This window comes from Mizuhopecten yessoensis, unplaced genomic scaffold, assembly GCF_002113885.1.
Source record: "Mizuhopecten yessoensis strain PY_sf001 unplaced genomic scaffold, ASM211388v2 scaffold11145, whole genome shotgun sequence".
Taxonomy (NCBI): domain Eukaryota; kingdom Metazoa; phylum Mollusca; class Bivalvia; order Pectinida; family Pectinidae; genus Mizuhopecten; species Mizuhopecten yessoensis.
Genome location: NW_018408902.1, coordinates 678,504 through 693,742, shown reverse-complemented (window position 1 = coordinate 693,742; position 15,239 = coordinate 678,504). Strand labels below are relative to the sequence as shown.

At 37.2% G+C, this 15,239-nt stretch overlaps 1 protein-coding gene across 1 annotated transcript; it reads left to right on the top strand.

The window, feature by feature from the left end:
- The first annotated feature begins 445 nt into the window (after window positions 1-445).
- LOC110466873 (ileal sodium/bile acid cotransporter-like) lies at window positions 446-11,263 on the top strand. The gene is made up of 3 exons (XM_021523679.1): window positions 446-1,223; window positions 8,507-8,681; window positions 9,524-11,263. Exons 1-3 carry the CDS (start codon window positions 495-497, stop codon window positions 10,177-10,179), a joined length of 1,560 nt encoding a protein of 519 aa, XP_021379354.1. The 5' UTR covers window positions 446-494; the 3' UTR covers window positions 10,180-11,263.
- Window positions 11,264-15,239: the final 3,976 nt, after the last annotated feature.

The window sequence follows — 15,239 nt, the reverse complement described above, 5'->3', positions numbered from 1 at the left end:
GGGGCTATAGGTAGTGGTAGCAGAATGTCAGACGCCTTTACCACTCGGCCGACTCATCAACATTGAACATACCCAGAGCGGAAAGTTATTATCCCGGAGCAGGCGAGCACAATAAGGTAAGTAATGGTGACATCGGGTATTCTTATTTTGTAAAGATGACATGAATTAAACTACGTTATAATTATCATCCATGCGTAGCTTAATGACATATAATACGTCAAGTACCTGCTTCCCGGGGAGAAGTACGACCTACCTGTAATACGCTCTCAAAAGAACAGCATCTGGTTTCTAATTCATAATCCAGGGTGGAAGGAAACTGGTCCCTGTGATAAGCATCTATTGTATATATGCCTACAGGTTCTCGGCACGTTCCACATAATAACCCCTGAAATATATCAAAGCCCTCAGAATTAGGCTGTTTACAAACAAGTTCACGGGTCATTCTATGATAGTATAAACACATTTACGGGTGGCGAGCCGTACTCAGTCTAGCCATGGATTACAAGCTGATGGTTATGTGTGTGTGCGTGGCGATCGGTGTATGTGAAGGGGTTGAGCCCGAATATAGCGTCCCGGGGGTTGGGATTGAAGGTAACGATACCTCTTCAACTACGCCTAAAGGGTTCAATGCATTTTTTGACAACCCCATGGATTTTTTTCTCTTTATGGACGAAGTGAAAACTGTGTCTATGTCCTACAGACTTGTGTGTGATAGAGTTGCTGAGAAAGTTCAGCTCACTTTTCGTAGCCAGGATCCCGATAGGTTCTTCGTCGTCTCTCCGGACAGGGTCCTGATTTCGTGTGAAAATGCGACAGAAACTCTCGTCAGTATGGAGAACACTTCCATTACAACCACACCAATATCTAGCTTGTCTCCGATGGCTGACCAACTCTACGAATTAGTCCAATCAGACAAGATCAGGCTACACCTGTCCGGAGTCCTGCTTGGACGGAGAAACTTGGTCATCACTGTCCGTAGGTCAAGTCCGGACAATGATTCCATCAGTGACGACGGAAACACGGATCAACTATTATTCCCATTCGTCATCAATCGAAAAATGTCAAAGCTTGATCTGGCAGTACAGGTCATAGTGTATTTCTTCTTCATCTTCATCACACTGGCGTTTGGCTGTAAACTGGACCTAAAGGTGGTCAAGGAATCGGTCAAGAAGCCAATAGCTGTGAGCATTGGTCTGGGATGTCAATACCTAGTGATGCCGCTTGTAAGTACCCATTCATATAGAGATGAGGGATAAGGGATGGGGGAAGTGTGGGCATGGTAAGGGTTGAGTTGGGGGTTAAACACAATAAAATATTCACTTTTATCATAAGGCTCTCACTTAACCAATAACATTCCAGTAAAATATCCCCTTTTATTTCTATATTTTTGTACTAACAATGTTGGCTCACGTATTTCTTATTATATCTAATAATGCCTGCATATATACTGGTACATGTATCTAACTATACAGATACATGTATACTGATACATGTTCTAACTATACCGATACATGTATACTGGTACATGTTCTAAATATACAGATACATGTATACTGGTACATTTTCTAACTATACAGATACATGTATACTGATACATGTTCTAACTATACCGATACATGTATACTGGTACATGTTCTAAGTATACAGATACATGTATACTGGTACATTTTCTAACTATACAGATACATGTATACTGATACATGTTCTAACTATACCGATACATGTATACTGGTACATGTTCTAAATATACAGATACATGTATACTGGTACATGTCTCTAACTATACAGATACATGAATACTGGTACATGTTCTAACTATACAGATACATATATACTGGTACATGTATGTATCTATATAGATACATGTATACTGGTACATGTTCTAGCTATACAGATACATGTATACTGGTACATTTTCTAACTATACAGATACATGTATACTTGTACATGTTCTAGCTATACAGATACATGTATACTGGTACATCTTCTAACTATACAGATACATGTATACTTGTACATGTTCTAGCTATACAGATACATGTATACTGGTACATGTATCTAACTATACAGATACATGTATAGTTAGAACATGTACCAGTATACCTGTATCTGTATAGTTAGATACATGTACCAGTATATATGCAGGCATTATTAGATATAATAATGCCTGCATATATACTGGTACATGTATCTAACTATACAGATACATGTATACTGGTCCATGTTCTAGCTATACAGATAAATGTATACTGGTACATGTACTAACTACACAGATCAATGTATACTGGTACATGTTCTAACTATAGAGATACATGTATACTGGTACATGTTCTAGCTATACAGATACATGTATACTGGTACATCTTCTAACTATACAGATACATGTATACTGATACATGTTCTAACTATACAGATACATGTATTCTGGTACATGTTCTAACTATACAGATACATGTATGCTGGTACATGTTCTAACTATACAGATAAATGTATACTGGTACATGTACTAACTACACAGATCAATGTATACTGGTACATGTTCTAACTATTCAGATACATGTATACTGGTACATGTTCTAAGTATACAGATACATGTATACATGTATACTGGTACATGTATGTATCTATACAGATACAGTAAGAGTCATGCGGTATTAGATAACCAGCACGTTTTTGGGACAAGAAAGATAAAGTAATGTTATAAGGTCATGCCCCATATTACAGAAATACAAATACCAGTGACCTTGTGCATGTTGATACTGGATAAATGTCATACCGGATGTATCCATTACACAATATCAACACTTAAGGAGCCCTGTCCCATGTACTGTGGTTATTTCGTATAACCAGTAACCTCCATTGAATTGGATAAAACTGTAGCACATTTGGACACTGTTGTTAAGGTAGGTCAGTTGGTTAGAACAATGGTACAACAATATGAATTGAAGAGTTCAAAATCCCGTCTAGCTCAGTCATCATCTTTTCTACATGTATGACACTATTGCTGATTATATATATATATTATTTTCCATTTGTTTTTCTTTCATAAGCGTATGGTTTTCTTTTCAGAAAATGATTTATATAAGGTAAAGTCATGCCCGAAAAACAATTTCTAAAGCATAAGTACAGTTTTGGAAGTGGTACAGGGATCCTTAAAAATACGGACCCTGATTTCACGAACTCTTCCATTTGTCCATTGAAAACCATTGTTGGTGTCAAAAAGAGTTTTTTCCTCAGTTCCAGCAATGTTTTCCATATGAAAATATTTCTAGAGTTTTTACGGTTATAGAACGTCCCTTAATCCGTTATCTGACACATAAATCAAGAGACCCAAAGAACCTGTATCACTGTCATGTTTATTTTGTCTTCTGCTTACTTGACACCCCAGAGGCCTTCTCAGATTTCTTCTTGATTTAAAGAGTCAATTCTCTTGACTCAATTAACAACACTTGGTCAGGACATTTTTGCAACTTAAAAACTGATCTGGTTGGATTTGCAATTATGAGAAAAGTTTTGAAATAACAATATTTGATCACGACCAAGACAGAAAAATTCATATGAAATCGGTCAGATGGAAAATACCAGAACCAATCGATGTCTAAGGTTGATACCTTGGATTTGAAATGAGCAATTTTTATTCTCCTTGAGCAAATCTCACATATACTGAAGAGAAAGCCTTTGTAGATTTACCTCTATCTCTGCTTTCCATGCCCCCGACCTTGCATTAAGGAAGGGGTTGGGACACTTTTCTTTTAAACAAGATTGGGTTCTATTGCCTCAGTGAGGTTTCAGATCAATTGCCAAAATCCTTTGATCTGCACTTAAGTTATAGTTTTATTCCCGTTTTTTATGTTAGCCACCGTTCTTCCAACCTCAGGAGCAAGACTTATGGTTTATACAACACCAATATATCTTTGCCCAAAGATGTTTCAGCTCATGTTTGGTTAAAATCCCTTCATCCGTGAACGGAAGAAGTTGCCGTTGGAAAACTTTCGGGGAAGGTTAACTAAAATATCGTTATTTCACTCGTAAGCATTGTATTCTGTTGTTTGCAAAGGTCATCCGCATAATAGACATTAATCTTACCGACACACTGATGTTGGAAGCCTTAGTTAGACTGTATTAGCTCTTTGCTGGAAACCCTTAGGCTGTATTAGCTCTTTGCTGGAAACCCTTAGGCTGTATTAGCTCTTTGCTGGAAACCCTTAGGCTGTATTAGCTCTCGACTGAATGACGTAGAGTTGGTAACCCCTTCAGTGATATTTCAGACAAATGACGCCTTACGTTAGCCATCACTGGCTACCCGACCTAGTTCTCCATGTGCTACCTTCATCTTTGAACTACTCCAGGTACATCTGTGTCACAACTAAAACGCATGTCATTGTAATAGGGACTACATTTCGTCATATCGCACCCCAGAGCTATAATAGAGTGTCTTAAGTCCCGTCAGCTGTACCTGGTGGCTATATACAATGGACATACAAAGCGTGTCGTAGATAATGACCTCCCACTTACTCTCCAAGACAGGTATCACCACACAGACGTACAATGAAAGATAAATGAGAGAACACATACAGTCAACCGAAAATGAATAACGCTGCATCATGTAGCTCTTTCATTTCTGTATGGACCAAAGGAGGAAATTCAAATTGGTCTCAATTACTGTAGAGTAAGGGGTGTTCTTGCACGTATTTTATATAAAATTGATAAAGGTAAAATATGTATATTATGAACGTTGCCACTACTCAAAATGGACAACTGTGATTATCAAGGTTACCGAAAACTTTGAGGACTAAGAAATCCACTGGTAGAGTCCAACACCTTGTATCTCAAAGAATGAAATCACAAATATTTCACCGCCTGACCAGTTACCTCAACATAAAAACCAACCATTGATTCTAAAGTCGTTTTCCGTCAAGCCTTAAAATTCAAATTAACATTTCAACACTAATTAAAACCGTATTCAGCAGTTAAGGTAATAGGTTTGTGTCACCATTTCTCATTGGAATTTCTTCAAAGTTTCTAGTTATATTGCTTTGAAGTAAACATTTTCTGCCACGAAAAAACCCCATAGGCTGTCAGAATTTTAAGGATTTTAAATGGAAATTAATGTAAAAAGGAGTGAATTTTGAATTATTAAATGCTGACTTTGTGTAAAATAAATGGTCTATAAACGATTAAAAATGGACATTTTATAATAAAACCATATACACATAGTAATTGCATGTCAGAGTTATCTTTCTTGAAAAACTTCACCGTAGTGAAATAGGTAGCCGGTTTCCTGAAGTACAGAAAAATGGACACATGTGACTCATTGATAAAAAAACCCAACTGAATTAATGCCTTGATTGCTTTGAAATACTTTAATATTGAGAGAACACATTGTTCTGTCAATAATAAACATACAGTATTCATCAGTTTAATATTAAACTTAGAATATGCGGAAATTGTGATACTGTCTCCCGTCATTGGATTTTCAACTAGGGATGTACTTCCTATTTCCGTTTATCAATACACTCCTATGACCTTAAGCTGTGCGTTATTTAACAATAGGTTTAGAATGAGGACAAACACTTCAGATGACTCTAAGATTTGACGGTAGGATATTCTTGACTTTCCAAAATTTACCCGAAGTGTTCTGTACAGAGTCTAGGACCTATCTGACTACAACATACTTACATCACTTATTTACTACAGACGTACATAACCGAGGTATAATAGAATTATCTCACACGAGAGTGACAGTTGTCATTAAAGGTAGTTTTCATGCGCCATTGACCGAACTAGTGAGGCGACTCAGTTACGTAACATATAGGTAATACTAGGTCTGGACAACAAAAGGAAGATTATACCAGTGGCACTATAGCACTGACGTAACGAAGACATGGAGATAAACATGTCAGTTTGAATTAATATGACACAACGGGTATCTCACATAGGCTGCAGGTAAATAATGTTGTAAGTGTATAATGATTATAATTCTTAAAGAAAGCAAATACATCAGATATAAAATACAGTCTGAAACACTTTCCGAAATGTCTCTTGTTGGTTTTGATGAATTTGTTATCGCCGTTTAACAACTAAAATATGATCACTACTAAATTTCTCAGAATGTCTTTGTGATACTCCTGTTATTGGCTTCCTGGCAGCCTTTCCCTCCATGGTACTTGTGGCGATAAGGTGTCTGGCTTACTCGATGTTGTGGCGATAAGGCGTCTGGCTTACTCCATGTTACCATGCCATGCATTATTTCGAGACTTCCCTGTAACGTTTTCCCTGGGTTCACAAACTGTATCCAAGATTGCTACTATCTGACACTAGTCATTTCCTTTTTTTTTCTCCCCCGCTTTTACTTTGGGTTTGTCCGTCTGTCTGTCTGCTACGCTTCGTTTCCGTGCAATGACTATGACAAAAGTTAACCGATTTTCTTTAAACTTGGTCACTGGGTTTAATACCTTAAGGGCTCGGCAAACTTTGATGACCACTTTCAGAGGACCCCATTTGGTGGAGTTATGGCCCATTGAATAACGAAAAAGTTTATTACCGTCCGTTTCTGTTCATTAACTCTCGTAAATAGTATCCGATTGTCATCAATCTTAGTAACAGGGTTCAACGCACTAAGGGCTCGGACAAATTTCGCAACCACTTTAATCGGACTCCATTTGAGTCGGAGTCAGTATCTGCAGTTTCCGCTTAATAACTAGCAAGTATTAGATAAGGCTTTTTTTCCTTCGAGTTTCAAGCTATACATTATGTCTCGACAGCACGATACTCACATGTGTAAACCTAACCTCAATAATGTTTACCTACAATATGTCCTGAAAGCGGGAGATATAAATTCCACGAATTTGCTTCTTTTCCCCGCTCGTAGTATATCTACTAGGACCGCTAGACTTTGCATCTACATATATTCCTGCCCTGCTTTAATGTTTTCTAGCCCCGCGCAAGATGTGTGACATTGCTCTCCATTCTCTAACAGTTTGCAGCAGGGATATTATTTAAGTTCTCACCCACCTCACCTGTAAAGGCCTCTGGAGATTCCATTTGGTCCATACCTCCTAATATACTAAGTTCTCAGATAGTCCCTTCCTTTTTCTTCTACAATCCTTTTGATTTTCTATTTGTACCATTTGACATTTTTCCTTGGGTGTTTGTTTTCTACTTCTGCTAAAAAATGTGGAAAGCCAATTCCCTGTCTGGCGTTGCGAGTTTCCAAACGAATTTCATCAACTCTAACATACTCTCCGCCTCTTTCACCACAAAACTCAAGTGCACCCTGCGACTTTAAACGCCTTAATTTTTGATATCATTGGTAGTTATAGTTCTGCCGAGCCATGTATATGCCGACCGATATTTGGAGAAATCCGAAGCTTTTTCCTTTAGTACTCATTCACTATCTGTCGAAGCTTTCAATTGATCACTTTAATATTTCATACGGTTGTGTCATCGAGCCATTTTCCAGTGCAATTGATGTGTCTACGAATAAAAGACTATTATACTTTCCTCAAGACTCCTTTCTGCTTAGTCATAGTTTGTGAGGTTTGAAATGCATCCGTGCCAATGTCACCAACTCATCCAACAAGACAAACTAGTTTCTACAAGCGTAGTTGTGATACATTTCAAGGTCATGCATAATGCCAAATAAGCTAGACACGATTCTAGGCCCAAGGGTTTTTGCTTTTTGTTTTCGATGACAAGTGTAGTATTAAATTGAACTTTATTTATTTTACATCGATAATTTCCATAAGCATATATTAATCACACTTGGTGGCCTAAATGGTAGCGCGCAGAGGGTCTCAATGAGGGAGGAAACCGGAGTACCTTGCGAAAACCCACGTGGTCGGGTATACGTAGGTGACTCCGATACCGTTTCACGACTTCTCGAGGAATCAAGCCCATAACATTTTGGTGAAAGGCGAATGCGCAATCTGCTTTGCCAACCGACCACCAAGGTTAACATTTATTATTTTACACATGAATAAATTGGCTGCAGTGATCGGGTTTGCCAACATGTCCCATGAATAAACTATCTCGAATCACGTGGTTGCCTGACGTTCGATCATGTACATGTATGTTCAGTGTCATATAATCATGCAATTTTAACCTCGTTCTGGTTGATACAATAATTTATCAACTTTCAACAAGAGGGTTGACTTTGCTGGTCGACTATCAGTCCCCGAGCTTGGGCGTACACTTGTAGCTAGAATTTACTGTGGTAGGTTTGACATACAATACTAGTTACGTTATTGTTGTAGCTAGGAGATGCACATTTTTAACAACATGGATTTAGTGTAGGCATCCTTCCTTCTGTGCCGTATTCTACATACTTTTTGGAACCCTTTTTTCATTCAACCTTCCGTAACACTAATAAGTCCAACTTATAAGAACTTATCTCTGTAATATAAATAACTTTCTTTTTCATCAAATCGCGTTATTGTGGACATTGTGAAATATTCGAGTTTAGCTTGGTTCCACCATTTCATTATTGTTTCTTTTTTTGTTACAGCTGGGATATGCCGTCGCTAAACTTGTTGCGTCCGATCAACCGTCTGTGGCCTTGGGAATCTTCCTTGCAGGCTGCTGCCCCGGGGGTGGGGCTAGCAACATATACTCCCACCTTCTGGATGGTGATCTGTCATTATCCATTACTATGACGCTTATCAGCACCATAACCGCCATAGGTAAGTCATACAAGTGTTTTGCTTGCCGTATTTTTCTACCCTCATTCAGGCTTCGCTCGAAAATATAAAGACGTATAAGAGTCTACCGATCCTGTCTTTTTTATGTTATACTGACATGTTTATCTCTAACTTTGAACCGGTCCTTGCTCCACAACATTGAGGTTGTGTCCATACAAACAGTTCTACGAGATTGATAAGTTTTGAGTTAAACATACGCTGTATGTAAGTTTGGTCTTAGACACAAAAAGTATGCGAAAACTACTATGAACAAGTAAACCGTCTCGTATTAGTAAACGATTTTCGAAAACTACAAATGATCACGAGGAAGTGTCCAAAAATCAATTGCTGGAGCAGCAGTTGAACTGTTAAAGCGAGGGCCTGATTGGCGGTGTGCTACTGTGTGTTATACGTATTTAGAACGTGTTATTACATCACTTGCACAAGGCTGTATTGATATCAGAATCTCGACGATAAACATTACGTCAACTTAAAACGCCACCAGACTGCGTCAAATATAAACATCAGATTTTTGTTAACACTTTTGAGTTTTTTGAAATCGTCTTTTGATAACCGCCCTTTATTAATCCAACATATGACGTCATTTCCCGTACGCGCTCTCGTTATTGTTGGACAATAAAAACATTCGCTTTTGTCAGGAGGCAAAATCCTGAACAGACCAACATACCATATACGTACCCATTTAATGTGTGACCGAAGACCTTTTTATTTTGTGACATTCTGATTGGCTCCATCTTCATAAATGAAAAGTCGTATATCGTTTTGCATCTTGCATCTTTTTCTCTCATATTTGTCTGGGTTAATTTGTTTCCGATTTCTTTCAGGTTTTCTTCCACTATGGATGTACACGTTAGGTCAAGAATTCCTCCAAGACGGTAATAAAAAGCTGGATGTCCCGTTTTTCAACATCTTCACTACTCTTCTCCTTCTCATCATTCCGCTCCTCGTTGGAATCGGCGTACAATACAAACTTCCTAAGGTCAAAAGATTCATCCTGAAGATCGTCACTCCGGTAACCATCGTGGCCATTATTATTCTTCTGTCAGTTGGGATATATTCAAACTTGTTCATATTTAAACTTTTTAATCCTAAAGTGATTCTAGCTGGCTGTCTTCTGCCTTATTTCGGTTATGTTATAGGAGGCATCATAGCGTTTATTCTGAGACAACCCTGGGTGAAAATCAAGACGATAGCCATAGAAACAGGTATGCAAAATACCAGTTTGGCTTTCATCATTTTGCTCTATGCTTTCCCACCACCGGATGGACAATTAGCGGCAGTCGCTCCAGCAGCCTCTGCGGTTATGACGCCACTTCCACTTTTTGTTATTACCATTATATTTGTTATATACAAAAAATGCAATCCGGAAAAATATCAGAAAGTTACCCAGAAAGATGAAGAAGCAAAAGAACCGGAACTGGAAATCAATGGCAATATCACTCCAGAATCACTTGAGAAAGCAAGAGAGTCGAACGTTTAGTTGTGTGGTCGTGTAAAAATCCTCATTTGTTCCCACGACCATTGTATGTTTCTTCAATTCTAACTTAGTGGATAAACCTAGTAGGAGTTGCAACATTTTTGGTTACCCACTTGTCGGTTACATAGTCTTTTCATTCTGAGGTTAAATGCGACAGAAATACTCAAGCCAATTAATACCAAAACGTAGTTGTCTGTGAGAGAATAATATTCATACGGAGTGGAGACAAATGTTGACATATTTTTACATTTGCTTTGTATACTCACTATATACATATACCACGTTTTGTGTCACGTGATTAAGTTATGACACCATATCTATATATGTTCGGAAGGGTGAATTTTAGACAAAGAGTGCAAAAACATGATGGAAGCAATTCGTTCATTGCGGAGTCTCGAAGTGTGCAAATGAAGTAAGCGAACTGTTTTTACAAATATGGCCGACTTTTTCCTGACACATGGCCGACTTATGGCATGCCAGCTTAACACTTAATAATTATATCTTACAGAGATATCTCTATTAATTATAGAGAAATCTTAAAAACAAAATATATAATCTTTATCAATTTAGGAGAAATTTAAAAAACAAAGAGATATAACATATTTAATCTTACCTACATAAGATATGTCTATTACGTGTAAAGATATCTTTAATTCCAATAAATATTGCCCGAATAAATTAAATGATAGTTTTCTTTCAAAATCTGTTTATTCAATTTTGAGATACATGTAGCTTCATTTCACTTAAAGAGATCGCTTTTACGTTTAAATATATCTCTACTAGAATAAGAGATGCACTGTAGCTTTAGTTCATTTAAAGATATATCTAATACTTTGAAGGCCATTCTTTAGGTATTAGATACATATTAAGTTGTCTTGCTATAATGTCTGTTCAAGTGTCAGGCTGCACATGTGTATGAGCTGTTAACACTGTACAGATGTATCCAGGCTGTGTTTACACATGTGTAGAGATATACAAATATATGCATACATGCTCGATTTAAGCATTGGACTGTTTTTGTATGGTATTTAAGATCTATTTGAATGACACAGCTTTGGAAGAAAACAAATCATAATGCGTGCCTCCTTTATTCTTTTTTAACTTATGATTAATATTTAAAAGTAAAAATAAACGCCTTATCGACAGTCAACACAATTTCGTTCAATAGTTTGAACAGCGTATTGTCGCGTGCTGATTGGCAAACAAACAAACACTTCAATTTTATTCCACAATTCAGTATCAGTACAATTGCATATGCCATGTCTATAGGGTGATTTAAGTTTATCAGTAGAATTCTTAGCTGAGAGTTAGATTTGAAATTGTTTCGATTTTTCCACGGAACAAATTTCGCGCATGGATAAATACAGTGAACACCGTAAATCCGACCTTGCCCTCTACGAGGGAGTTATTTTTGAAGTTAATTCGAACTTTTCTCTTTCCTTATTTTGTGAAGAATCCAGACGTGTATATATTTGTTGATTGTATGGGAATCTGACTACAGTCGGTAGATTCTATAACAACCTCGTTATTTGACATGTCGTCAGAAACTGAGGATACCGTGGCTGCGAGACGCGTGAAACTGATAGCGTTTGAAGTGAGTGATCTTGAGACGGAGCACAGGGGTTCGTTACAAATGTCTGAAATGTTTATGTACTGTGACTCATATCAGTAGGTTCTGTAACATATGTATCAGTAGGTCTATAGAATATGTTTATTTCAGACATTTGTAACGAACCCCTGTTGATCAGTGCAGTGTAACAAACGATATTTCTGATAAATTGCATGAGCGTTAAAACTGTTTCCATTGTCAGCATTAGTGATTTCAACCGATGTGCGTTTTGTACGATATTGCAGACATTGGTCTTGCTTTTGTGGTAATAAAAGTATATTTTATTTCTTTTTCTTTTCCACATACATTTTCAATGACATTGTCAAGTCTCACAATGCCCGGCGATATTTCAACAGTCGTCTTTTGATGTTTATTTTATCTCTTGTATTTCATCTCTATATAATCTGATCCACGCAAGGTCAGGTGACGGTCTTTATAGAGGCTGAGAAAGGTGAAGCATGGTGTGATGTAAGATACATATATTACAAATATTTCATATACACGTATACATTTTTATTAACAAATACATTGTCGGAAATATTATGTTACATTTAATGTTTAAACAAACTAATAAAACATTTAAAAAATCATTGTGTCAAATGACTTTTTTTCCACAGTAAGTTACAAGACCTGTGTGAATTTGTTTTTGTGTTTTAATTAAAAGTGAGTGAAGCTTGTTCTATGAAATACAAATTTTATGAGCACATATATAATGTATACAGATTATGGCAAGACTTGGAAAAGCGAAGATTAAAAAATTAGCATCGAGTCCTGCCATTTACAGGTCAGGTGTTGCATGTATCAATTCAGTTTTCATTTATAACAGTCTTAAGTCCGTTTTTGTACCAATATTTCATTCTTTACTCAGACACACATGTATGTGTGTTACAAGATCCAGAGTAAGCAATTCACTTAGACCAAAGGGAATCATTGAAGTTGCACCTACAATCTCATCAAAGATCCGGTCTAGGATTAATCTCAGGTAAAAATATGACGTCTCGGTCGTCTATTAAATCACAGAGGAGATGGTTACCATTCCATCAAGGATTAGTTCAACCTCTATCCGGCCATTTTTATCAAAATAAATGACAATCAACCTGATGACAGGCAGCTGAAAGGAAATACAAAAAATGATATTTTTTACCAACTGTGAAGTGCTACATCTTATTATTGCGTTACATTTATTATGAGATATCGTATGGAAAAACAAAATACCTATTTGTCAAATTTGACACCTAATGTATTGCGCTGTTTAATACATACAGTAATGTTTTCGTCTTTATTCTTAAAAAGAAAGGAAATTAAAAAAGAGTGGTCAGGCCATAGATATGACTTCGGAGATATGGAAAAACAAGTTTAGACATAATATTATTTCCTCTAAGCCTAATCTTAAATGTACAATTGTATTTACAGACAAATATATAATTGGTTGACACCTTAACCTCTATACGGAGTGAATAACGTCGTACATATTACAACTGTTAGACAGGTGAACAGTATGGTAAGTCAGTGCGTGACGTTTGAGTGCTAATCAGTGTCCTCTTAACCAGACGATAAAGGAGAACCTCTCCGGTGCTGCGGGTCCCACATCCGTCACCTTATACAATGACCGTAACTGTTGATAATTCCTTAAGATTAGTAATATCCGAAACGCCTGTTCGATAGATATATATATATAATAGCAATAAAGTTTACCTTTCCTCACTTTTAATCTTTTTCCTTATTACACAGATTTGTTGTCTTAATACTTTTTATTAATGTATGGGTATTAAAGAAATTGACTTTTTTCCTTTGACTGTTTCCAAAGACGAAAGCGTTAGTTGCTAGTTGCAGAATGAAAAACAATATACAGACAATACAAAACTGATAACGACGTTTTCTTGTGCACATGTGATTCTCAGAGCTATCTGTCGCAATAAACTTTAATAATGTTCTATTAATTATTAATCTGAAGTAGTTCTGCGGGTACTCCGGTTTCCTCTCACATTAGACCCCGCGCTAACAGTTGAAATAACCTGTTTCATAATTATTGTAAAATAAATAAAGTTTATTTTATGGCCGTCGCTATTACCACCCGAGTGTCAATAGCCACTGCCGCGCGGCGTGGCTATTGACACTCAGGGCATCTTCGCTGGAAAGCGGTTACCGGGAGTAAGGCAGAGTAAGGCAGATCGCAAGCCAAAGAATAATTTATATTTACAAGTTATACCATGTATTTGTTTCATATTGCCACCTAAACATGAATATTCTACCTAATAGCCACAATTCCATTAGCCGCCACCTACTATATAAATCCTTGCAACACCCTCAGTTCAAACAAACTTGAATCCTCTTTGCCCAAAGCTGCATTTGGACAAAGTTTAAATCCTTCTACTAGGACAGGAGGAGAAAGGGAAAGGACTAGGTGAGCGAAACATTTAAATTGTGCAAAGGTCAGGATATTCAAAAGACAATCAATACTCTAAGTATATATAGTAGAGCTTTGTCAGAACATTTTGTTACTCTACACCTGAGCCTTTGTTCTAATAGGTTAATTTATCCTCTCATGCTGGTCTAGCTCATTCATTCCGATCCCGATCTTTCACACATTTCACCCTTGAACATTCTTTTAAGCAGACTTTGTAGCCCTCTAGCCTAGCATACTACTTGCAAAATATTATCATCCTGTGCTTTTTGAGCTTATGCCATACCATGGCGTCCGTCCGTCGTTCGTCGTCCGTCGTTCGTCGTTCGTCGTCCATACGCCAACAATTTCTTCCAATCACTTCTTTGGAAGTATCCCTAGATGGTGGGGATTCAAAATTGTACAAATGGTGGGGCTAACCCCCCAGGGGCTTGAGGGGCAGGGCCATAAGGGGGCAATTTGGCTATATTGCTTTAAGCAATAACTTCTCTGGAACAAAGAGATGGATATCAACTATATTTGACTTGAATCATCCCTAGGTAGTTGAGGTTCAAAATTGTACATATAATCGGGCTGATCCCCAAGGCAAGGTCATCCCTATGAACAAGCTTGATAGCGCTGTGTTCAAGCATCTTTCCGTTCTAATATCAAATCACAGCTATAATTTGAGATCACCACCCTATAGCAATACATGTACATACAGTTGCTCAACATGAAGATTCCGATTGCCTGTTCCGTTCCCTGTGATCGTCTTTGTATAACTACATTATTAAGACTTTTAATGAGAAGACTTTGTCATGATTGTTTTAATAGTTATGTATTTTTAGAATCGTGCTAAAATGGAGCATTCTTACGTACCATACCTGTGTCATTGTAACTCAACAATATGAGAAAGCCTTAAGAATTTTAAAGATAACTAAAACTTGATGTTTCATCCCAGATTTTTTAACATGAAGTGCAAAAGGCTTGTATCTCTCATTTGGTTCTTCAGTCAGAATTTCAGAATTTATCTGTTTTCTTATTCTTAAGGATTAAGTCTTAGAAGCAAAC

Excerpts from the sequence above, each read along its gene's own strand:
- LOC110466873 (XM_021523679.1), top strand. The coding sequence starts at position 495 with ATGGATTACAAGCTGATGGTTATGTGTGTGTGCGTGGCGATCGGTGTA. Across the intron at positions 1,224-8,506 it reads AATACCTAGTGATGCCGCTT|CTGGGATATGCCGTCGCTAA; the intron begins GTAAGTACCCAT and ends TTTTTGTTACAG. Across the intron at positions 8,682-9,523 it reads CAGCACCATAACCGCCATAG|GTTTTCTTCCACTATGGATG; the intron begins GTAAGTCATACA and ends GATTTCTTTCAG.